Source organism: Chiloscyllium punctatum, chromosome 6 (genome assembly GCF_047496795.1).
Source record: "Chiloscyllium punctatum isolate Juve2018m chromosome 6, sChiPun1.3, whole genome shotgun sequence".
Lineage (NCBI taxonomy): Eukaryota > Metazoa > Chordata > Chondrichthyes > Orectolobiformes > Hemiscylliidae > Chiloscyllium > Chiloscyllium punctatum.
In genome coordinates, this window is record NC_092744.1 from 84,269,975 (window position 1) to 84,296,252 (window position 26,278).

The following is a 26,278-nucleotide window of genomic DNA, read 5'->3' on the forward strand; positions in this document are numbered from 1 at the left end:
CGTTAAAGATTGAGAGTTACTGCATTTCTGTTACACTTGGCTGGATCTTCAAGAACTGAGATCGACGTCCAGGACTGAGCTGTGTGCAACTTTGGAGAAAAGAATCAGTGATATTAAATTGTTTTTAATTGCCATTTACTTTAACCATTTATCTTTACCAGACATAGAAATATTCAAAATTGTGAGCAGTTTATTTGGCTGACAGCCAAGGATAATCCAACTGAGTCTTTTGCTTTCCACTTGTCACAGGAAAGCAATGTATCATAAGGATGCATGCATTGGCTCACCAATACCTGAAGTATGAAGGACAAGTTGCGTGATGAAACCTCCAGGAATACAAACCATCCCAGGTTGGCAAACCGAGTTACAAGGGAAATCAAAGTGACACAGCCTCATTAACTGTGCAATTTCAGTGGGTTGCCATTTGATATTGAGGAATAAAGTTTCCCTCCCATCTTTGGTATCTGCTGTATATATCACTCCTCACCTTTCCAATTCTTCTCTTCTCCAATCTCTATTTAGCATTATTCACAGTGGCATCCTAGTTCTGAGAGCCTATTGCATTATGGCTGCAGGTGCGATGCCAAACAAAAAATGATCAAACACAGATTTATTTAAAAACCCAAAGAATTGCAGGTGCTGGAAATCAGAAACAAAAACAGTAATTTATGTTAAAACTTCAGTTCTGAAGAAGGGACAAGGGACCTGAAACTTTAATATTGGTTTCTCTCCACAGATGCTGCCAGCTGTGATCAGTTTTCCCAGGAATACCTGTTTTTGTTACAAGACTTATAAAGCTGTATGCAATAACATTTGCAGATCAAACTTCCAGATACAGTAAGCTTCTGACCAGAGTTAGCATCCCCAGACCCCCAAGCCTTGCCACTACCAACTATCCTGAGATCCTTTGAGCACTTATTGCCAAAGATGTGCATTCACAACAAAAAAGTGGCAACTTCACATTTGTGCATACAGAAACTTGTGGGGATTTCTTAGCATTCAACTTGATTTAAAGAAACACAAATAACATAACTCTAAGCCTGTTGAACTCTTAAAAAGTAGAATGGGCTTTAGAAATAACATTTAAAACTTAATAACAAAACAACAATTTTACATGGGGAGCATCTCTTGCAGTGAAATAGGTGGAGTACACAAAAACCCACCTGTGGAATGATATAGATTTGGCTACTTTGCCCTGCCTGTTGGTGCAGGAATGAGCTGAACAAGATATCACCATTTTCCAGACATCAAACCCTTGTCCTAATTAAGAGACAGCAGTAGGAATCCAGGTATCCGTACAAAAAGATGGCACCGCCCTCTCTCTCTCTGAATTGTTCAATGCTGCCGTTCGGACTTGACGTACAACAACACGGCTCTCATAGCCGCTGCTCCAATGACTTGTACAAATCCGCAGTTACCGCGCCCCAAGTCTAAGTCTGTAGATAAAGATGGTTACAAGCGTTTTTCTGGTGACTCGGCGTATCCATTGCTGATCATTTCGATGCAACTAGAAAAGAAATATTATTTTCCGTATGGCAAGATGGCGCTGTCTGACGGGAACGGCCGGGATTTAAGCTACTGCGCAACCGCTACTACGCATGACCACGCCTACCTGGGGGGCGGGGCGTTGCCCGCAGCGCTGTGAGCCGATTGGTCGGTGGCTGCTGTCAATCAGCGGTGCGGGGTGGATGCCAGGTTTCGTGACAGTGGATGGTGCACAATGGATGCAGGTAGGCCTGGGCCTTTCACAATGGGGGCATTCCTCAGTAGGTCAGCCTGGGCATTGGGTTTCCCTGCCAGACCGCTTCCCAACTCCCGCAGCTTCCCCGCCCTCTCAGATAGATCCCGGAGAGCTGGGCCTGGTTCCCATTTCCCTCTCATTCTGTTGGGTGCTGTCTTTTCCCATCCTCCCTCTGTCTGGACCACCTTCTCTTCAGTCCTGCTCTACTCTACTCCCCAGTCCACTCCCCTCACCGAAGCCCCTCCGCCCTGCTTTCGCCTCAGCCTCTTCCCACGCCCACCTTGCCTTCAACCCCCACCCTGTCACCCCCCCCACCCTGTCACCCCCCAACCCTGTCACCCCCCCCCACCCTGTCTCACCCATCGCCCCCCCACCCTGTCACACCCCCCCCCACCCTGTCACACACCCCCCCACCCTGTCACACACCCCCCCACCCTGTCACACACCCCCCCACCCTGTCACACACCCCCCCCCACCCTGTCACACACCCCCCCCCACCCTGTCACACACCCCCCCCCACCCTGTCACACACCCCCCCCCCACCCTGTCACACACCCCCCCCACCCTGTCACACACCCCCCCCCACCCTGTCACACACCCCCCCCACCCTGTCACACACCCCCCCCACCCGGTCACCTCCCCCCCCCCACCCGGTCACCTCCCCCCCCCACCCGGTCACCTCCCCCCCCCACCTGGTCACCTCCCCCCCCCACCCTGTCACCTCCCCCCCCCACCCTGTCACCCCCCCCCCCCCACCCTGTCACCCCCCCCCACCCCGTCACCCCCCCCCACCCCTGTCACCCATCACCCCCCAACCCTGTCTCACCCATCACCCCCCCACCCTGTCTCACCCATCACCCCCCCACCCTGTCTCACCCTCCCCCCACCCTGTCACACCCTCCCCCCACCCTGTCACACCCTCCCCCCACCCTGTCGCACTCCCCACCCTGTCGCACTCCCCCCCCACCCTGTCGCACTCCCCCCGCCCCCCACCCTGTCGCACTCCCCCCCCCCCCCCCCCCACCCAACCCTGTCGCACTCCCCCCCCCCCCACCCTGTCGCACTCCCCCCCCCACCCTGTCACACTCCCCCCCCCCCCCCCCCCCGTCACACTCTTCCCCCCCCCCCAACCCTGTCACACTCTTCCCCCCCCCCCCAACCCTGTCACACTCTTCCCCCCCCGCCCTGTCACACTACCCCCCCCGCCCTGTCACACTACCGCCCCCGCCCTGTCACACTACCGCCCCCGCCCTGTCACACTACCGCCCCCGCCCTGTCACACTACCCCCCCCGCCCTGTCACACTACCCCCCCCCGCCCTGTCACACTACCCCCCCCCGCCCTGTCACACTACCCCCCCCCCGCCCTGTCACACTCTCCCCCCCTCCCCCTCCCCCCCTTCCTCCCCCCCCTCCTCCCCCCCTCCCCCCCTTCCCCCTCCCCCCCTTCCCCCCCCCCTTCCCCCCGTTCTTCCCCCCCACCCCCCTCCCCGTTCTTCCCCCCCCCCCCATTCCCCCCCGTCCCCCCCCCCGTCAACATCCCGCCCCCGCCCACCCTGTCTCGCCCCCGCCCACCCTGTCTCGCCCCTCTTCCCCCCCCCCCCCGTCACACACACCCCCCACCGCGTCTCTCACCCCCAACCCCCCCCACCCCGACTTCCCCATCACACAATCCCACCCCCCACACTGTCACTCCCCGTCTCTCTTCACCCCCCCCCCCCCGCCCGCCCCGTCCCACGGCCAAGTCCCGATGCCCCAGTTCCCCCCCGTTCCCACCCCCAGTTCCCCCCCGTTCCACCCCCAGTTCCCCCCCGTTCCACCCCCATGCCCCCATTCCGCCCACCTCCGTTCCTCCCACCCCCGTTTCCCCCCTCCCCTCCCACCCCCGTTTCCCCCCTCCCCTCCCACCCCCGTTTCCCCCCTCCCCTCCCACCCCCGTTTCCCCCCTCCCCTCCCACCCCCGTTTCCCCCCTCCCCTCCCACCCCCGTTTCCCCCCTCCCCTCCCACCCCCGTTTCCCCCCTCCCCTCGCACCCCCGTTTCCCCCCTCCCCTCGCACCCCCGTTTCCCCCCTCCCACCCCCGTTTCCCCCCCCCCCACCTCACCCCCGTTTCCCCCCCCCCCACCTCACCCCCGTTTCCCCCCCCCACCTCACCCCCGTTTCCCCCCCCCACCTCACCCCCGTTTTCCCCCCCCCACCTCACCCCCGTTTTTCCCCCCCCACCTCACCCCCGTTTTCCCCCCCCCCACCTCACCCCCGTTTTCCCCCCTCCCACCTCACCCCCGTTTTCCCCCCCCCACCTCACCCCCGTTTTCCCCCCCCCACCTCACTCCCGTTTCCCCCCCCACCTCACCCCCGTTTCCCCCCCCACCTCACCCCCGTTTCCCCCCCCACCTCACCCCCGTTTTCTCCCCCCCCGCCCCTGTTTTCTCCCCCCCCGCCCCTGTTTTCTCCCCCCGTTCCACCCCCCCCCCCCCGTTTCACCCCCCCCCCGTTCCTCCCCTCCCCCCGTTCCTCCCCTCCCCCCGTTCCTCCCCTCCCCCCGTTCCTCCCCCCTCCCCCCGTTCCTCCCCCCTCCCCCCGTTCCTCCCCCCTCCCCCCGTTCCTCCCCCCCCCCCCCCCGTTCCTCCCCCCCCCCCCCCCGTTCCTCCTCCCCTCCCCCCGGTCCTCCTCCCCCCCCCCGGTCCTCCTCCCTCCCCCCCCCCGGTCCTCCTCCCCCCCCCGGTCCTCCTCCCCCCCCCGGTCCTCCCCCCCCCCCCCGGTCCTCCTTCCCCCCCACCTCCCCCCCCCCCCCCCCCGCCTCCCCCCCTCTCTCCTCCCCCCCTCCCCTCTCTCCCCCCCCCCTCCCTCCTCTCTTCCCCCCCCCCCCCTCCCCTCTCTTCTCCCCCCCCCTCCCCCCTCTTCTCCCCCCCCCTCCCCCTCAGAATGCTTTTGACACTAGAATAGCTCCAGTTAAAAGTTTTGCTTGGACAGCTATCTTGCTCAGAGCAGTCTGTGAGATGAGCAAATCTTTAGGGTCTGTAGACATGACTTGTTTCTCGGACACGTTATGATTCAGCTTGTGTTATCTCCTTAAAGTTAATAAACCTCCTAAGGTTGATGTAATTAGTCTGGTTCTTGTATCAAATGGTGTGAATGATGCAGCGTACTTTGAGATGCTCCTTAAGGGCAATTGTGGTGCAGTGGTAGCACCCATACTCCTGTACTGGGAGGTCTGAGTTCCAGTCCCACCTCCTCCAGAGTTGTGTAATAACATACTTGAATGGGCTGATTAAAACATAAAAATGAAATGCTCCTTAAGGGCTACTGCTGGACTCTAAGGCTTGTATTCAAATCCCACTGGCTTCAGAGGTGTGTAATAACATCTCTGAACCAGTTGATTATAAAAAAAATTGGTTAAATTAAAAAAAACCCAAAAGTTTTAGGCTCTATTGTGGCACATATGAGTTTGGACTGAGCTTTGATTCAAATTCCACTTACTGTAGAGGTGTGTAATAATAGTTATGAAATGTTCCTTATTTCGAGATGTGGGCACCATGAGTGTTGGGGTTCATTATTTTCTCCCTCCAGCTCTGGTTTGATTTAGTCCCCTCCTCCTGCCTTCCTCTTTGTGGTGAACAGTGCTTATAATTCATTTATTGTTTATAGGGGGAAAAAAATACATTCCTTGCCTCAATGGCTGTGGCAGCCCAGATGCATCCAAAAAATTAGAAGCAGCACATGTACAAAGCTGACAGGCATATGGCCTTGAGGCAATATCCATGTATTATCTATGTTTACTTGAGAGAAGATGAATTAATAAGGAGCAAAGACCGAACAAAAGCAATATGGTGGGCCTCAGTTCAGGGGAAGCCTCCAGCTTTAGATTAAGCGCAAGTTCTTTGTGGCAGTTGTTTTCTTGAGACTTTGCTGAAGATTGCTGATATTCATGCTTTCTATTGTGAACGACTTTGGTGAATTTTCTTCTTTTCATTCTCTAATTTCGAATTGTGACTCTTCCACTTGAATACTCCCCCATGTATTGTTCCAGTTCCTGCCGAGGTTAATCATTAGACCATCTCCTTCAACTTTAAATGTTATCTTTACTATGTCCGTACTTGCACATGAAAACACCCATTCGTGCTCTCTCTCTCTCTCACAGCCCTTGCATTGACTATTTTCTGATTGCTTGTCCATCGTCCAAGATTGGATGATGTATGAAAAATGGGTTTAGATATCCTTACTACTATATGCCAAGGAGACATACAAATCCTTATAACCGAGAGTGGGGTGCTGGAAAAGCACAGCAGGTCAGGCAGCATCTGAGGAGCAGGACAATCGGCATTTTGGGCATAAGCCCTTCATCAGGAATGAGGCTTGGGGACAAGGGGCTGAGAGATAAATGGGAGGGGGTGGGTGGGGGTGGGGCTGGGGCTGGGGGCAAGGTAGTTGGGAATGCAATAGGTACATGAAGGTGGGGGAGAAGGTGATAGGTCGGAGAGGAGGGTGGGAAAGCTGATGGCAAGAAGCAGGTGCCAAGTTGGAGGCTTGGGACTGGGGTAAGGTGTGAGGGAAATGGGAAAACCGGTGAAATCCACATTAATCCTATGTGGTTGCAGGGTCCCAAGGTGGAAGATGAGGTGTTCTTCCTCCAGGCGTTGTGGTTAGGCTTTATTTTACGCTACCAAAGAGCCACCTGGGTTTTTAGCACGCAGTTTGTGTAGTGGAGGCTTTTCATAGCAAAATGGATCAAATTTAAGTTTTCTTGCTGACCTACAGTACAGGCTCAAGAGTGGGTGCTAGAAAAGCATAGCATATCAGGCAACATCCGAGGAGCAGGAGAATCGACGTTTCGGGCAAGAGTCCTCCATCAGGAAGGGCTAATGAAGGGCTCTTGCCTGAAACGTCGATTCTCCTTCTCCTCGAATGCTGCCTGACCTGTGGTTTTCCAGCACCCCACTCTCTATTCTGATCTCCAGTATCTGCAGTCCTCGCTTTCTCCCACAATACAGGCTGCTTAGCAGCTGAACATTTCTGTAGATATAGCTGTAGTCAGGTGAATCTGACGAACAGGTAGAATCCCTACCCCCCAGAAGTTGCTCCCGGATGTTGAAATGGCAAATGCCACTGACAGGAACCATTTGCTTTATGCTCCTGCTTTCAACAGAAGCTGGGTGAAAGGGGAGCTGTGAGGAGGATGCAGAGATGCCGCATTGTGATTTGGACAAGCTGAGTGAATGGGCAAACCTGTGGCAGATGCAGCAAAAACAGGAAGGCATTATTATTTGGCTATAAATTGAGAGAGGGGAATATGCAATATGATTTGGGTGTACTTGTGCACCAGTCACTGAAAGTAAGCATGCAGGTGTAGTAAAGAAGGCAAATGGTATGTTGGCCTCCATTAAGGAGAGGATTAGAGTACAGGAGCAGGGATGTCTTGCTACAATTATGCAGTGTCTTGATGAGACCACACCTGGAATATTGTGTGCCACTTCTGTTAACTTATTCGAGGAAAGATGTTCTTGCGATAGATGTAGTGCAACAGAGGTTTACCGTTGATTCTTGGGACGGTGGGACTGATGTATGAGGAAAGGGTAAGTTGGTTAATACTATATTCACTGGAGTTCAGAAGAATGAAGGGGGTCTTATAGAAACCTATAAAATCCTGACAAGGTAGATGCAGGAAGGATGTTCACAACTGGGGTAGGAGTCCAGAACCAGGCATCACAGTTGAAGGATACAGGGTAAACAGTTTAGGAACTGAGATTAGAAGAAATTTCTTCACCCAGAGAGTGGTGAGCCTATGGAATTCACTCCCCCAGAAACCAGTCAAAGCCAAAACATTGTATGACTTCAAGAAGGGGATAGATGTAACACGAGGGGCTAAAGGAATGAGAGGATATCAGGGGAAAGCCATCCTATTGAGTTGGATGATTAGCCATGATCATAATGAATGGCAGAGCAAACTCAAAGGGCCAGATGGCTTACATCTCCTATTTTCTGTGTTTCAATGTTAATATCAAGCAAAATTTCCACAAAAGTTTCAATTTTTTTGGATCTCTATTTTTCTGATGATCTGTGTATAAACTTCCCATTTAAAGAATATAGTAGCTCCTGATCTTAGGTATAAATATTATGGTGAAATGTAGGTAGCTGTTGTCATTTAAGTTAGCTACAGAGTCCAAAAATGGTGTGCTTTTTTTCCTTCCATATCTGATTTTGCCTTCTATATTCTGTAAACCTGTTCACCTTGGTCTCTTCCCAGCAGCCTGCCTCGAATTTGAGGGCAAGGAGTTTCTCAAGCTGCCTGCTCTTTTAATTGCTGGCACATCCATAGGAGTAGGTCATTTAAGCTCTTTATGCCTCCTACACTTTTTTTATTCTTTCATTGGATGTGGGCATTGCTGATGAGAATTTGTTGATCATCTCAAAATGCCCTTGGAAAGTTCTTAAGATATAGGAGCAGTGTTAGGCCATTCGGCCCATTGAGTCTGCTCTGCCATTCGATCATGGTGCTGATCAGCTTGCTGCCTTACACTACTGCAGTCTGTTTGGTAGAAATGAGTGATTGCTCAGCCATTTCAAAGGGCAGTTAAGAATCAGCAGCATTTCGGTAGGTCTGGAGTCATGTCAACCAGACCGAGAGGAATCTGGATTTCCTTCTCTGCAGGACCTTCATGAGCCAGGTGTTTTTTGTTAAACAACGGTTGCTAGTTTCTTAGCACTATTACTAGCTTTAAATTCCAGATTTGATTTAATTCAAATTACACCAGCTTCAATATTTGAATGAGTCCTCAGATCATAAACCTGGGCTTTTGGATTGCTGGCACAGTAATATTACCAGTACACTGCTGTCTCCTCTGTATTCCCTGAGCTAGTTCTATGTACTTCCTTTTGCCCCAAGTCTATTTTGCAAATGTAACTCTATCAATCAGAGCTTTAAAACTCTGTAATCTTGCAGTAGCTGCAATTTGCAAATTCCAGAATTTTATAAATCTACATGGACAGAAATGTTTCATAATCCCCTGAAATTTGGATTATGCTTCTTAGATTCCCCAACCAATGGAAAGAGTTCTGCTGTAAATGCTCTATCTGTTCTACTTAATTTACTGAAAACTTCAATTAATATAATGAATTCTAAGGAATTTATGTAAACTCTCATTTAACCTTTGAAGTCCACAGGCCATTCTGGTAAATTTTTTTTCTCCCTTCAAGATCAATATATCTTTCATGGACAGAACTGTTTTCAGGATGTCAGCTATGGTCTAACTAGGACTTTTAATAATTATTGCTTAATAATGGTCACTTGCATTCTGTTCCTCAAGAAAAATGGCCAGCATTCCATTTGCCCTTTTTAATTAATTTCTGACTGCATTTACAATTTTTTATAAATGTATGTGGGGACCTGGCCATCCGGGGCCCCTTGGGAGAAGAATCCCGCATGAATACGGGTTTTATTACGATTTGATGTTAATACGTTCCGAGTATGTATCTCACTACCCAATTTCTGTGTTATCTGTCGTTTTTTTTTCCTCTTCTTTGAATAATGTAAGAGACTTAATTATACACTCTGGTTAGTTGTAGGTTAGATTAGTAGTTAGTTGAGTTTTGTTTTTTTTCCTCTTTGGTTTTTTTTGTTTGATAAATTTTGGTTATTTATTTAAGATTTAATTGTATATTAATGTTTATACTTGGGTTTTTTAAATTTGTAAACTTGTAAAAATGTTAAATTTTCAATAAAAATATCTATTATAAAAAAAAGTATGTGGGCCCTCTGAGACTTCTGGCTCTCAGTTGTTCCCAGCATTTCACCATTTGGAAAGTACTTCATTCTATTCCCTTTTAAATATAAAGTAAATAATTTTTATATTTACTTAGTAATGATTTGTCCAATTTATTTCTTTCATGTAATCTGTTAATATCTTGATTGTATGCTGTCATCTATAATGCTTATTATACCAATTATGTTGGTGCAATTGGCAAATTTCAATAGATGGCTTTCGAGACTGTCATCTAAAACACTAACATGTTTCTTGAATAGTTTAGGACCAACTCATATACCTGTGCAGTACCACTAATCACATCCAACAAATTGAGTATCTACCACACAATTTCTTAACTAGTCAATAATTTGTCATCAACTTTCAACTTCAGCGAATAATCTGTTATGAGGGATTTGATTAAATGTTCTCTAGTTTATTTTGGGATGGGAATCTCGGAGGTCACTCAAATCGGAAAGGAGTTAAGCTGCGAACAGAAAGTCGAAAAGCTGTGATGGAGACTAGAAGTTAGGAGAAGCCAAACATTGTGTGCCTGGAATGAAGACTAATGTTTTTAAAAAAAAGTGAAGAGGGCTTTACCTGAAGGCATGTGTAGCATTTGCAAAAAGATAGATGGTTTAAAAGTACAATGAGGGAGAATTTGTTCGATATACTTGTCATGTCATGACAGGTGAACCGAATTGGAAACTGAGTATTTCAGGATATTCTGTTTCTGAAGAATAAACCAGGGGGGAAAGGAGGTGAAATGCTGATCATAAGAAATTGGATTAGTACATCAGTGAAGGGGGACTTTGGATTGGAAGAACAGTGTGAGGAATCTGTTTGCATAGAACTATTATACAGCAAAGGGCAGCAGACTTTTGTTGGAGTTGTTTATAGGCCATCAAATAGCGATATTATGGGGCACGGTATAAATCTGGAGATGAGAGAAGCTTGCAGCATGTGAAACTAAGTAACTACGGGTGATGTCAATCAAATGAGCACCAAAGCTTCTAGATTGTCTTGGGGAGGTTTACTGGAGCAAATCTCGTAGAGCATACTGGAGGATAGGCTATTTTGGATTTAGCATTATGTAGTGGAAAAGGACTAATTTCTGTGAAGGAAACTGTAAGGATGAGTAACTACATGATAGGATTTTACATTGTTTGAAAGTGAGGTGGTTTAATCTAAATCAATTGTCTTAAATTTGAAGTAGGGAAATAATGAAAGTGTGAGGCACAAAGTTGGATGAGGTGGGAAAATACATTAAAAGGCATGACTTACAACAGCAATCAACAGTCTTTGAAGAACTATTACATAGCCTACAGCAAGTATACATTCCTTCAAAGTGCAGAAACTCAAGGTCAGTCATTCATAGCTAAGGTAAGGATTACGTAAGGTTAAAAGAAAAAGCATATAATTGGGACAGAAATGAGGATTGGGAAGTTTTTGTAATGCAGTAAAGAAGGATCAAGAAACAAATAAGGAACGATAGAATAGAATACAGTCTAGCAAAAAACATAATTGACTAAAATCTTTATTAAAAAAAAGGAAACATTTGGCTGAGACAAATGTGAGTCTATTAAAAGCAGAGTCAGGAGCATTTGTAAAAGGGAGTAGAAAAATGGCAGACTGGCTAAATGTCTACTTTGTATCGAGTTTTCACTGAGGAGGGATACAAGAAGTATCCTAGAAATCCAAGTGACTAGGGAAAATAAGATGTCAAAGAAAATGAATAAGAAGCTTGTGCTGCAAATTTACTGTGGTGGTAGTTGATAAGTCCTGGGAAACTGTCTACATCCCAGAGTGTTGAAGTAGGTAGCTATAGAGATTGTTGATGCATTGGTAATCATCTTCCAAAATTCCACTGATTCTGGAATGGATCTTGCAGATTTCAAATGTCATCCCAATATTTAAGGAGCAAGAGGAGAAAAGGAATTGAAGACCTATTGATCTTACATCAGTAGTAGGCTGAAGGCTAGAATCTCACATAAAGGATGTGATAAATGAGCATTTGGGTAAAAATAATCTGAGTATAGCAGCATGGAAGTTCCAAGTCATTGCAAATGGCAAATTGTGGTGGACTTTGTTTTGAAAATATTACTGACACATTGATTTTCCTTTATCCATTTTATGTCTGAATTTTCAGAAGTCTCTTGGTAAGGTCTCCCACAGGACGTTGGTCAGCAGAATTAAGGTACATGGTAAGCAGGTAATGTACTGGCACAGATTGAGAATTGACTACAGAAACAACAAGAATAAATAGGTCATTCTCGTAGTGGCAGACTATGGCCAGTGGGATACCGGGAAGAATCAATGACTTGGATGTGTGAACCACCTGTAATATTTCTAATCTTGCAGATGATGCAGAGCTAAGCCAGAATGTATTGTGAGCGATGTTCCCTCTAACTTTTTCTGCTGCAGTATGCACCTATAAGGAAGATTGTACTGGAGACCTATGAAATGCATGCATAGCAGCTTCTGGAACAGGTTGGTTTGTGGAACTTGGGGAAATTAGTTGTAAGGACAATATATAACATTTTCAGGAGAATCTCGACAAATTGGTAATCAAGCAAGAACGTGGCAGATGGGAGTATTGAGGCCATCACTATTTTCTTCATTTTTGGTTTAGAACTGAGTGTTGCCGTTGAGAATTGGACTTTGGACAGCAGCTAGCCACATAAATACTGTGGTTAGAAGAATAAGAAAAGGCTAGGAATCCTGCAACGAATAAAATACCACCTGACCCCACAGAAGATTAAACACCATCTGCAAGGGATAAATTAGGGGTTCGATGGAATGTTCCTCATTTTTCTGGCCGGGTATTACTCCAAAGATATTCCAGAAGCTTGAAAGCGTAGTGGATAAAGCAATCCACTTAATTGACCCCATGCGCATACTCTCCAACACCAGTGCACGATGGCAGATGCACTGCAGTAACACACAAAGGCTCCTTAAACAGCACCTTCTGAACCCATGATCACTGCACACCAGAAGAGCAAAGACAGCAGATACATGACAGTACCGCCTCCTGCTAGTTCTCCTCAATGTGATACACCACCCTGATTTGGGAATACATCACTGCTCCTTCAAAATCCTGGAATTTCCTTCCTAACAGCATTGTATGTTTACTGACACCAAATGGAATGCAGTGGTTCAAAAGGTAGCTCACCACCAGCTTCTCAAGGGCAGTATGGATGGGCAATAAACGTTGGCCCAGCCACTGATGCCAATATCCCCTGATTTGAATTTTAAAAAAGTGTTAGCTTACTTGGGCTCTCAGAACATAGTATAAAATCACAAACTCAAATGTTTTGATACTCTCACATAGGTCATTAAGAAAAATAGAGATGTGAAAAGTAGCACTTGAGAGAATAGTTCAAGAACAAAAAATAATCAAGAAAGTTAATGGAATTCTGACCTTTATATCTCTGGATTTGATCATAAGGATGCAGAAGTTATGCTGCAGTTATATATTTCTATATATATATATATATAGGTTAGACCCCACTTGGAATACTAAATAGATTGGGACATCGTACCTTAGGAACAATTGGAGGGAATACAATGTAGATTTATAAGAATGTTACCTTAACCTCAGGAGTTATGAGGAGTGAATCCACAAATTTAGGCTTATTTTTTCAAATTTAGAAGTTTTAAGTGGTGATCTATCAAAGTCTTTGAGATTCTAACAAGAAAAGAAAGGTTGATTGAAGATAAATGGTTAGGGATTCTACAATCAGGGGCCATAGAGTCATACAGATATACAGCATGGAAACGGACCCTTCGGTCCAACCCATCCATGCCGACCAGATATCCCAACCCAATCTAGTCCCACCTGCCAGCACCCGGCCCATATCCCTCCAAACCCTTCCTATTCATATACCCATCCAAATGCCTCTTAAATGTTGCAATTGTACCAGCCTCCACCACTTCCTCTGGCAGCTCATTCCATACATGTACCATCCTCTGTGTGAAAAATTGCCCCTTAGGTCTCTTTTATATCTTTCCCCTCTCACCCTAAACCTATGCCCTCCAGTTCTGGACTCCCCGACCACAGGAAAAAGACTTGGCCTATTTACCCTATCCATGCCCCTCATAATTTTGTAAACCTCTATAAGGTCACCCCTCAGCCTCCGACACTCCAGGGAAAACAGCCCAGCTTGTTCAGCCTCTCTCTATAGCTCAAATCCTCCTACCCTGGCAACATCCTTGTAAATCTTTTCTGAACCCTTTCAAGTTTCACAACATCTTTCCGATAGGAAGGAGACCAGAATTGCACACAATATTCCAACAGTGGCTAACCAACATGACCTTCCAACTCCTGTACTCCATACTCTGATCAATAAAGGAAAGCATACCAAATGCCGCCTTCACTATCCTGTCTACCTGTGACTCCACTTTCAAGGAGCTATGAACCTGCACTCCAATGTCTCTTTGTTCAGCAACACTCCCTCGGACCTTACCATTAAGTGCATAAGTCCTGCTAAGATTTGCTTTCCCAAAATGCAGCACCTCGCATTTATCTGAATTAAACTCCATCTGCCTCTACTCAGCCCATTGGCTGACAGGGCCAGGCCATTCAGGAGAGAGATTAGGGAGCATTTCTACACACACATGGTGTGAGACGTTTGGAACTCTGATCCACAAATGGGTTCTGGATCAGTTCATTTTAAATCTGAGATTGACATCTTTTTATTAAGCCAAAGTATTAAGGGATATGAGTCAAAGGCAGATACAGGTATATGGGGTTAGACCACAGGTCAACCATGATCTTATTGAATGGTGGAATATGCTGAAGGGGCTGAGTGGCCTACTGCTGTTCCTGCGTTGCCAAGATAAAATGGAAAGGTAGTGAGGATTGGAGCGGAGAGTGGTTAATGAACAGGCGTTAGAGGACTTAGCTAGATAAGCAAATCAAAATTAGCAGTGCTGAGTGGAGATATTGGTTGTTATATCCAAGGAATGCCTTGTGAACTATAACTAGCGCAGAAAGTGATGTGATGAATAACTTTGCACTTCAGAATTTTGCCATTATTTAACTTTGAATTGTAATAAAACCTAAATGGTTGTAGCAGCTATATTTCAGTTTGTTTCTGGAGGATGGAATCCTTTCTAAACAAACATATAAGACTGCAACAAGTGAATACTTGAAATGGATGAACAGAAGTGTAAAGAATAATGGAGGGCTAAGTAAGAGGCATACATTGACAGCAGTCGAGAGTGTGGTGCTGGAAAAGCACAGCAGGTCAGGCAGCATCTGAGGAGCAGGAGAATCGATGTTTCGGGCATTTATTCATCGGGAGTACCCAAAATGTCGATTCTCCTGCACCTCGGATGCTGCCTGATCTGTGCTTTTCCAGCACCACACTCTTGACTCTGATCTCCAGCATCTGAAGTCCTCACTTTCTTCTGGTACATTGACAGCAGAAGAGTACAGGATAACAGAACAAAAAAATTGGGAGGGGAGTAAAAATAAAGTTAGGAAAGCAAAAAGGAAACCTTCAAATTAAGCTAGCGTTTAGAATGTCCACCAAAATAATATTGTTTACAGGCCTATCAATATATAAAAAGAGTCTGGGAATATGACCAATAGGGATAGATGAGTAAGATCACAGGTAACAACCGAGCAATGGCATAAATATATAATAGAATATTTACTAGGAAGATTGGTAGACATGCTGAATGGTTACATAAGTAAAGAAATATGTGCAGTCAAAATTATTTTCAAGAAGGGGAAGCTTTAAATCAACTAGTGAACTGATCAAATCAGGACTAACTGTTCTGAATGTTCCAAATATTTTAAAAGAAGCTAGGAAAGAGGCATTGCTACTCATTTATTAATTCAATAAAAAAGACGCAGTACTAGAGAATTACTATGTAGCTCATCTTCATATATTTAAGAAGGGGGGGGGGGAAGCATATGATGTCCAGGGAGTTATAGACCATTCACCTAACAATCATGGTAGGGAAGGTCAAGGGAGGCAGTTCCATGGGAGTACCACCTCTTGCAAGTTCCTCTCCAAACCACACACCATCTTCACTTGGAAATATAACTTAACTATTGCTGTGTGAAAATCCTGTGATATCACTTTCGGTGTACCTATTTCCCGTGGACTGTAACAATTCAGAAAAGCAGTTCACTGCCACCATTTTGAATGCAAATAAGATTGGGCAATGACTGCTGACTGAGCCAGTGACATCAACGTCACATTAATAATTTATTTTAAAAAAAAAAGATAAAACTTCTAAAATATTTCAGCCGATGGCCAGGATCAAGAATGTCCGAGTGGACCCGGGACAGTCTGGAAGGAGAGGTCCTTCTGAACAGCCAGAGGTCTTGGTCCATGCTGGTACTAACGACATGGGCAGGAAGAGAGGTGAAGTTCTGCAAAGGAAATTTAGGGAGTTAGGTAGAAAGTCGAAATGCAGGATCCTAACATTTTTTCTTATTTTAAAGCAAAGTCAAGTGCTGTGTTCCAGATGCAATTCAACTGTCAAACTTCTTGACATTAAGCAAAACACAATTTATTCAAACACTGGATTAAAAGACACCAAAATAAGGAAGAACTTAGGATAACTTATTTGAAAACTTAACAGAATAATAGGTACAGTAATGAATTAACTGACCCAATATAGTAACATTTTATAAGCACACCCTTTGGTAAGTAGGCAAATTCAGAGAACAGATTTTTTCTTGCAAGTAATCCAGCAATCTAGGAAGAGAACTCCCAACTTTTGGCTGTAATCAAGAGAGGTAAGGATAGCTTCCATTTCTTCAAGCCCAAAACAACAGCACTACTGAAAGCTAACTAACTAACTAACATTGATCTGTGAGAGCTTGATCGCACTCACTCAGGCTGCTCCCATTGTTCCCTCTTTTAAAAAAAACCCAAATCCTCAGAGGTTGTTTATGTTGCCAGAGACTGCTCTTCACCTCGTTCAATTTCTCTCTTAAAAGAAGCCAGGACAAAATACACCTCTTAAAGCCATAGCATTGTCACAGTTTTTTGAGGAAGTGACAAAAATGATTGAAGGTAGGGCAGTGAATGGTGTCTATGTGGGCTTTATTAAAACATGTCATGCGTTTCCTCATGGTAGGCTGGTCCAGAAGCTTAAGTCATGTGAGATCCAAGTCATGTGTATCCAAGTTGGATACAAAATTATCTTGGACTTTGAAGGTGGCTGTTTTTCCAATGAGGTCTGTACCCATTAGTGTTCCATTTGGATCAGTGATGGGAATCTCTTACTAAAGGTGGTCTGATTAGTAAGTTTGCAGAAGATATGAAAATTGGAGTTGTGGGTAGTGAGGAAGGTTATCAAAGGGATACAGCAGGAAAAAATAATCAGTTGGAGAGTTGGGTCGAGAAATGGCAGATGGATTTTAATCTGGACAAATGTGAGATGATGCATTTGACCTCCCAAAATGTAAGAGGAAAGTATACAGTCAAAGGTCCTGCCACTAGGAGCATTAATATGTAGAGGGATCTTGGGGTACAAGTTCCACAGCTCCCTGATAGTGGTAGCATAAACAGAAAACGTGATAAAGAAGGCAATATGGCATCTGTCAGGACACTGAGTATAAAATTTAGCAAGTCATGAAGCAGCTGTATATAAAACTTTAGGAGTATTGTGTGGGGTTCTGATCGCCACATTATAGGAAGCACGTGGAGGCTTTGAAGGTAGTGCAGAAGAGATTTAGCAGGATGTTGGCTGGATTGGAGTGTATTAGCTATAAGGAGAGGTTGAGAAAACTTGTATTGTTTTTTTGCTTGAGAGACAACCTGATAGAAGTGTATAAAATTGTGAGAGGCACAGATAGGGGAGAAATGTCAAATGCTGGGGTTGATAGGCTTAAGGTGAAAGGAGGAAAGTTGAAAGGAGATATGCAAGGCAATTATTTTACAGAGGGTGATAGATGCCTGGACCACACTACCAGGGGAGGTGGTAGAAGCAGGGAGGATAGCAATATTTAGGAGGCATTTAGATATGTGGCCAGAGAGGGAACAGAGGGATATGGACCAAATGCATGCAGATGGGATTAGTTTAGAATGGCATATGGTTGTCACAGACATTGTGGGCTGAAGGACTTGTTCCTTTGCTGTACTGTTCTATCGGACTATGCTGACCATAATTTACAGAATTCATAAGATTTAACTTGTCTCCATGCAGCATGATCTACTTGATAACCCTGTAATAGTCTTACAAACTAGGTGCCGTGTCAAATATACAGCCAGGGAGCAAAAGCATTTCCAATTGAAATTTACTGGAAGTGCAATTAAATTTTACTTTTACACCAGGTTCCATTCTGAGGAGCGTCATCATGTTTTGAATACTCTTGATTTGTACCATATCAGACAGATATGTGTGTTCGTGACTTGCTGTAAGAAATTGGTAATATCTGATAGATCTGCTACATTAAAAATGTAACCATCTAGTTTGTGATTTCTGCATGCCCCATTTGTATAAATAACATTCAAATTTGTGCAATGCAATTAGCTTATAGTCACACTTTAAATTTAGTATGAAATGCTTTGTTACATTAAAAGTATTATATACATTTGTACTAATTTCACTAACTGCAATACCGTTGTTCTCTGATTAGATAGATCAGTCACTGTAATTCGACCTCTGCAAATTTGCATATAAATGTCGAAACGCTTTTCCAGAAAGATCTATATGTTTACTAAATGAGGGTTTCAACATCACTGAAATTTGAAACACATTACAGTTGGGTGATTAAAATTGCCAACTGAAATATTCTTGTGTGTGAGTAACTTTGTTAACATTTTACATAAAGACTTCAGTCCCCCTCAAACTTGGTATTGAAGCTGATATTTGAATCCATAACTATATTGGCTTCAGGGAGGTGGCATAGCGTTGGCATGTGCAGAATCTTCCATCATGAGTTAGTCAGATTTGATCAAAAAATAGTAGATCAATTAATATCATAACAGCTTGAGGAATAATTTTTCAGGGGATTTTTGATCAATTGATTACATTTTTAGCAGAGGAGTGTTGCACATGTTCGAGACCTTTTCACCTATACCAGCCAAGAGAGAACTTCAAAACCTTACTTTTCCTAAATATGAGTACAAGCTGCACCAAGAATCTTTTAAATATTTGAAAATAAAACTTTGGGTAATAGATGTATGTCACACTGGGATGTGCTTATAAATATAACGGGATCTGACACTTGCAGTGCTGTACCTGAGTTAGAAGCACTTAATGTGGATACTATGGTGCTAGGAGTTGAAATGGTTCTCTTCTGCCAGTGCAGATATGCCTCATTTAATGAGCACAATGGACTGGAAGTGAGATGTTCACTTTGTAGCAGGTGATGCTGATGGAAGGATTGCAGTTTGTTTCATAGGGTTCTGCACTAATTGGGTTTAGATTTGTTTGACTTTGAATAAGATTGCAATTTATGTATTATCCTTGCCTATTAATTGCACAAGGAATAAAAGTTATGAACTAATTATTTTGCAACATTCTGTGATTATTCAGGCACCAAATTATTTGAAACTCTAAGCATCACAAAAATTGAACCATCTGTTTGGAGGTTTGAGAGGAAGATTAAAGTATGATAGGATGCAGTTTAGGAGGCTCTGCAGTGTATGGTTTGTTCATTGAGGAAGCTCACTCTCAGTAGTTCCTCACCTTTTGACTGTTTTAAAGTGAGATTATTGTAAGATGTTTGTAGCTTTTGTCAAGCATAAAAGTAACTTGTATTTAAGCCTGGAATTTTATTACTTGGTTTTAAAGCTTTTGAACAAAATGGGAAAGTAAAACTGTACTGAGCCTGTTGCAATAATGTGTACCATTAATGACCATACTGTACCAATAGTCTGGTCATGAATTGCAAGTCGACATTGAGGACTATGGTTTCTGATCTTAGCTGTAACCTCAATGATTCAGATTATGGATATCTGTTTCCAATCTGATGTACAGGTCTCTAGATAGTAGGTACTTAATGTTGAGAGTTGTACTTACTGTCACTTGGGCATCACATGGTGAATTGTCAGCATAGAAGTGAATTCTCAAGGCTTCTGTTATAGGGCCACATTGCAAGGAATCCAATGTGATTAAGTGGGAGCTGAGTGCTTCGTGAAGTGCAACTGGTTTAGACAGGAGTCCCCCTGTACTATTGAAAAAGCAACAAATATCTGAAAGATTGTAAACTGGGCAGGCTTGGGGATAAGGAACTATCTCAAAATCTGTTTCTTTTGCTATAATTTCTTCGTGGAATTCGGTATTTTTGCTTGTGTAAATTGCCAATTAGAAAAAGAAAAGCAGCAAAAAAAAAATTGAGAGTAATTGCAGTCACAACATTTACTGCGGGTGGAAAACTCCATGGTGTAGTTTTTGTGTACTAATTTATGAAGCTATTAATGGTGAATGATAATTACTGTTTATGCAGCTGTATATCCCTGATGCTGTCTCAAGAACATAATCATGATATGGGAAGCCTAGTTTGAACAGTAAATCACAGGGAGGTAAGCAATGCAGGTAATGTAGCAGTTGATTTAAAATTACTTGAGAAGCAAGAAAGGATTTCTGTGGCACACTTCACAGCATGAGATTGACCCAAAGTGCTTGTCACCAATGAAGTACCCTTTTAAAGTGAAGTGCAAAGACATTTAATCACTATTGTAAATTTTGTGTTCATTCATTGAATACGAGCATTGGCTGATCAGCATTTATTGCCTGTTCCTTGTTGCCCTTGAGAAGGTGGTGGTGAGCTGCCACCTTGAATGTACATGCTGTAGGTAGACCAACAACGATGTTAGGGAATTCCAGGATTTGACTAAATAAACCCAAAGGAACATTTCCAAATCAGTGTGGTGAGTAGCTTGAAGGGGAGCCTGCAGATGGTGGTGTTCCCATGTATTCTGGATGGAAGTGGTTATTGGTGAACTTCTGTATCTTGTAGATAGTGTACACTGTTGTGACTAAGCAATGGTGGTGGGTGAATTAGATGTTTGTCGATGTGGTGCCAATCAAGTGGGCTGCTTTGTCCTGGATGGTGTCAGGCTTCTTGTGTTGTTGGAACTATACTCATCAGGCAAATGGCAAATATTTCGTCACACCCCTGACTTGTGCCTTGTAGATGATGGACAGGGTTTGGGGACTGGGTTGCCCGCCGCAGTATTCCTAGCTTCTGACCTGCTCTTGTAGCCACTATTTGTATGGCGAGTCCAATTAAGCTTCTGGTCAGTAGTAACCTCAGGATGTTGATAGGGGATTCTGTGATAGTAATACCATTGAATCAAGGGTCAGCTGTTAGATTGTCTCCTCTTCAAAATGATCATTACCTGCTATTGTGTGGCATGAATGTTACTTGCCACTTTTCAGCCCTAGCCTGAATATTGTCATGGTTTTATGTTTGAATATGGACTGCTTCAGTGCCTGAGGAGTCATGATGGTTCTGACCATTGTGCAATTATTGTCAAATGACCCCACTTCTGACTTTGATGGAGGGAAGGTTGTTAATGAAGCAGTTGAAGATGTTTGGGCCCAGGACTCTGAGAAACTCCTGCAGAGATGAGCTGGAACTGACATGACTAACCTCCAACTATCACAACCATCTTCCTACATGCCAGATATGATCCAACCAGTGGAGAGTTTTTCCCTGATTCCAGTTTTGCTAGGGCTCCTTGATGCCACTCACAGTCAAATGTGACCTTGATGTCAAGGGGTGTGACTTTACCTATGTAATGTAAGAAACACTGCAGTCATTCTGCACACAGCAAGATCCCACAATAATAACTTGATAATATGTTTCACTGATGTTTGAGGAACAGATATTGGTCAGACTCTTCTCTTCGATGAATGTTGCCATCTTTTATGTCCATCTAATAAGTCATAAGGGCCTCCATCTTAGTGTGATTACAGTGAAAAGCTTTCTTTTGCAAGCAGTACAGGTGTTTCGTAATAAGTAGGGACATACAGATCATTGGGTGGTTAAATGAAGCAGGAGCACACGGGTATGTTAACATTCAGTGGAAGAATTATGTTTAAGACTGTCTTTTCTGATTTACACTGTGGCTGTATACACTCCAATATTTGTTCAAATTTCCAGCATTAGTAGTTTTTTTTTGTTTTGCTTTTATTACTTATGTAGCTGTGCTTGATCATGACTTTCAATCTTTGTATCGTTTGCAGCCACTGTGGCTGTGTCAACTCTAAGGAAGCTGTTCATTAAGTCCTCTTTGCTCTAGAATGTTTCAATTATTCATCCACCTTCCTCCTTAAAAACCATTAGAGATTCTGTGTCTATGTCATAGAGATGTACAGCACAGGAACAGACCCTTTGGTCCAACTCGTCCAGGCTGACCAGATAATCCTAACCTAATCTAGTCCCGTTTGCCAGCACTTGGCCCATATCCCTCTAAACCCTTCCTAATCATGTACCCGTCCAGACCCTCCTTTCACCTTGGTGAAGAAAAATATTAAAGGTGTAAGCTGTCTCACTCTTAAATTTTATGATTAACCTGTATTCAATAGCTATTGTGGTAATGCATTCCACACACCATAATCACCCTGTGTCTTTCTGGTCCTGAACTGCATTTGAGATTTGTTTTCTCCATTTATCACCTATTGGGGATAGCCTTCCAACGTTAAATTTACAAAAGAAGCCCAAGCCCCTCATAACCAATTAGTATCAACCAATTAGTATCAAGAAACAGAACAAAGCAGACAAATGACCAAAGTTCAGTCAAAACATTTAGTCAAAGGGTTAGGTTTAAAGGCACATCTTAACAGCAAGATAGAAAGGAGGAAGTTTTTCCAAGAAACTTTATATGTCTTCATAACTCAGGGCACCGGATGGACATTAATAAAAACCAAGCGCTTAGGAGCCAAGAGCTCTGGGAACAATAACTCTAGGAGTTGTGGGTCTGGAGAGAAGAAGTTACAGGGTTAAAATCAAATATGAGAGTTTTAAATTCGAATCTCAATCCCATTTCACTCATGTCATGGCTTTGCAAAGTTGGAGCACTGAAGAATTCTGACTGATGATTGAAAATAAATTATTCTGCAACAGACCCCATACTGAAGCATTTCATTGGTGAATTTATTCAGGGTATTAACACCAACTTCAATGAATTCTATGGCAAAGCAAGGGCACAACATAATTTATGTCCAAGAAAAGGTACAGGAAAATATTGAAAGCAAAGAAACCTCTCAGGTTCACTTCTTCCACAGGCATTTAATCCAAGTTGTAATGCCATTACTCAACACTGACCAACCGCTGTTCAAGTGACATCTAATCTTGGTTAAAAATAATACCTCTGTCCTGATGGTCTTCATCTTTTTTTTATTTCACTAACATGGGTGGGTTACCTCTGGCAAGAGGAGCATTTATTCTCCGCTGCCAATTACCTGCATCACAGTGGTTTGCTTGACTATTTCAGAGGTCGGTTCAGAGTCAACCACGTTGCCCTTCCATCCACCATGTGGTCTTAAATTGATGTCCACATTTATTTAATTCACCGAGCAGTGGAAATAGTTGTTATTCTACTTGTTTAATTTACTTTCATTATTATGGTTCTTCACTTAACTTTCTCAGTTCGACTGGGAAAAGGCTGTTTCTTCCATTTTCCTCTCACTACTTAACTTTCTTAATCTGCAGCCTATCATTCATTCTTTGCTGCATTTTTTTTCCCAATGGCTATTACATTCTTTCTACAGTATGTTGCTCAAAATTTGGCACAATATTCCAACTCATATCTAACCAAAGATTTGTCAATGTTCTGTTACTTTTGTGCGTTGGTACTCATGCTCCTGTTTATGAATGCTGCAGAAAACAGCTCATGATGAATGCACTGAACACTTACTTTCATTTCAACCAGATGGAATGATGGCGGTGGGAATATTTTTGCAAGTTTACAATCTTGTGATATTGCTTTGAAGTGCTAAAAGATCTATAAATATATTGTGCAGCATAAAAGCACACCTTTTGCTTTTATTGTGTAGCTCTATTAAAACTGTAGTGACCAGAGACTTATAAGAGCTTTTGGAGAGAGTGCAGATAACAATAACAAGAACTGTTCCAGTGATAAGGGACATCGATTTTATGGGTAGAGGTGCAAGAGAAAAGGGAAGAAGATAGGAAAGAGCGCTGAGAGCTAAAGGACAGTGTCTTAATGCAATTGGCAAAAGAACCAAAGACAACATGAGGAAAAATTTGGCTACATAACAAATGTTTAATTTCTAAACTATAGTGACTGAGATTGTGGCTTTCGAAAGGGAATTGGACAAGCATTAAAGGGGAGGCAATGAGCAGAATTACAAGGAAAAATCTGGGGAGTAGATCTAATTAAATTGTTATGCAGAGAATGTAATGTGTTGAACAATTGTGTGCTGTGACTATTCTATAATTCAATTCTCTCACTGTGCCTCTGTTCCTCTTTCCAACGACCAGACATTCCTCTGACCACCTACGCTTTTTGATCTTGTTGACATTCCAATTATATAGTGAGATCCAACATATAAAAATTAGGCATCCTGTCAGCGTTTTGTTTAAAGTTCCCTTTATGAAATATCATACAGCATCTGAGGAACAAGAGAGTCAACCTTTCAGGACGAAGAGTCATGCCCGAAACATCAACTTTCTTGCTCCTCAGATGCTGCATGACCTGCTGCACTTTTTCCAGCGTCACACTTTATCGACTCTGACTTCTCCAGCATCTGCAGTCCTCACTATCTCCTTTGTGAAATATAATTTTGAGGTATTAGGAAAGTTCCACTCGGTTTAGGCTGATGATAAATTTCCATTAATCCTGCACTGCAGTTGTGACTGCACTTCCAACACATCATTCATTATTTATGAAATGCTTCTGAATATTCAAGGCTGTAAGCTGTAATTGCAACCACTTCCCACCTCTTCCTCCGCTACATTGATGACTGCATTGGCACCACCTCGTGCTCCCGCGAGGAGGTTGAGCAATTCATCAACTTCAACACATTCCACCCTGACCTTAAATTTACCTGAACCATCTCGGACACCTCCCTCCCCTTCCTGGACCTCTCCATCTCCGCTAATGAGGACCGACTTGACACTGACATTCTTTACAAACCCACCGACTCCTCCTTTGGAGACCGCAATTTCCCTTCCCACGTGGTTAAAGATGCCCTCCAACGCATCTTGTCCACATCCTGCACCTCTGCCCTCAGACCCCACCCCTCCAACCATAACAAGGACAGAACGCCCCTGGTGCTCACCTTCAACCCTACCAACCTTCGCATAAACCAAATCATCCACCGACATTTCCGCCACCTCCAAAAAGACCCCACCACCAGGGATATATTTCCCTCCCCACCCCTTTCCGCCTTCCGCAAAGACCGTTCCCTCCGTGACCACCTGGTCAGGTCCACGCCCCCCTACAACCCACCCTCCCATCCTGGCACCTTCCCCTGCCACCACAGGAACTATAAAACCTACGCCCACACCTCCTCCCTCACCTCTATCCAAGGCCCTAAAGGAGCCTTCCACATCCATCAACGTTTTACCTGCACATCCACTAATATCATTTATTATATCCGTTGCTCCCGATGCGGTCTCCTCTACATCGGGGAGACTGGGCGCCTCCTAGCAGAGCGCTTTAGGGAACATCTCCGGGACACCCGCACCAATCAACCACACTGCCCCGTGGCCCAACATTTCAAGTCCTCCTCCCACTTTGCTGAGGACATTCACCGCCGTTCCCTCACCACCAGACGCCTGGAGGAAGAACGCCTCCTCTTCCGCCTCAGAACACTTCAACCCCAGGGCACCAATGTGGACTTCGACAGTTTCCTCATTTCCCCTTCCCCCACCTCACCCTAGTTCCAAACTTCCAGCTCAGCACTGTCCCCATGACTTGCCCTACCTGCCTATTTTCTTTTCCACCGATCCGCTCCACCCTCCTCCCTGACCTATCACTTTCATCCCCTCCCCCACACACCTATTGTACTCTATGCTACTTTCTCCCCACCCCCACCCTCCTCTAGCTTATCTCTCCACGCTTCAGGCTCTCTGCCTTTATTCCTGATGAAGGGCTTTTGCCCGAAATGTCGATTTTACTGCTCCTCGGATGCTGCCTGAACTGCTGTGCTCTTCCAGCACCACTAATCCAGAATCTGGTTTCCAGCATCTGCAGTCATTGTTTTTACCTAGGTTTTCTAGTTTATTTACTTCTTGCTTGTCAGTGGAATGATTAGTCGTGGAAGGGTAGGACACAAGAGACATATGAACTGCATTACACTTTTCTATTTGAGAAAATGATGGTCAACGGTGAAACCAGACAGTGACTTAACTCTGTAAAACTGAATGTCAAGAAAATCAGATCTTGGAATGCAATAAATAATCAAATTGAGATACTGACATAATATTACTGGTTTATAAATAAATCGTAGGAGTGTCCCCACTTGATGGACTGCATAGAGTCTTTATCTGGAAATTTCAAGTGAGAAACTATGGCTATTGAAAGAATGAGGGAATAAAGGGACTGGATTGTGAGCAATGTTCGTGTAAATTGCCCAAGTTCTCATCAGGAAAGGTAAGATTGAGGTATGGTATGAGTGTTGATTTTAAGTTCTAAAGGGTCTAGATAATTGAGAGTGAGTGCGTCAGACATTTTCTGTTGTGGCCCAATTTGATATCTCATCACTTAGAATCATAGAATCCCTACAGTGCAGGTAGAGGCCTTTCAGCCCGTCATGTATGCACCGACCCTTCAAAAAGCATTGCCTTCACCCCCACATCCTGTCCCTGTAACCCTGCATTAATCGTAGCAAACCCACCTAGCCTGCACAACT

At 44.3% G+C, this 26,278-nt stretch overlaps 2 protein-coding genes across 8 annotated transcripts in view; one reads left to right on the forward strand and one right to left on the reverse strand.

Moving 5' to 3' along the window:
• The window catches only part of thap4 (THAP domain containing 4), a 107,009-nt gene extending 105,478 nt beyond the window's left edge, over positions 1 to 1,531 (reverse strand). For all 7 annotated transcript variants that reach the window (XR_011960956.1, XR_011960955.1, XM_072573142.1 and 4 more), the window contains exon 1: positions 1,164 to 1,531. Coding sequence is in view for 5 of the 7 variants with exons in the window: in XM_072573142.1 (XP_072429243.1) it covers positions 1,164 to 1,237 (74 nt within the window). In the remaining 2 variants the exon portion in view is untranslated. The remainder of the gene's footprint in view (positions 1 to 1,163) is intronic.
• A 97-nt stretch (positions 1,532 to 1,628) lies between these two features.
• atg4b (autophagy related 4B, cysteine peptidase) overlaps positions 1,629 to 26,278 on the forward strand; it is a 78,009-nt gene continuing 53,359 nt past the window's right edge. Inside the window, exon 1 of the mRNA XM_072573147.1 lies at positions 1,629 to 1,730. Coding sequence (XP_072429248.1) covers positions 1,721 to 1,730 — 10 coding nt within the window. The 5' untranslated portion in view covers positions 1,629 to 1,720. The remainder of the gene's footprint in view (positions 1,731 to 26,278) is intronic.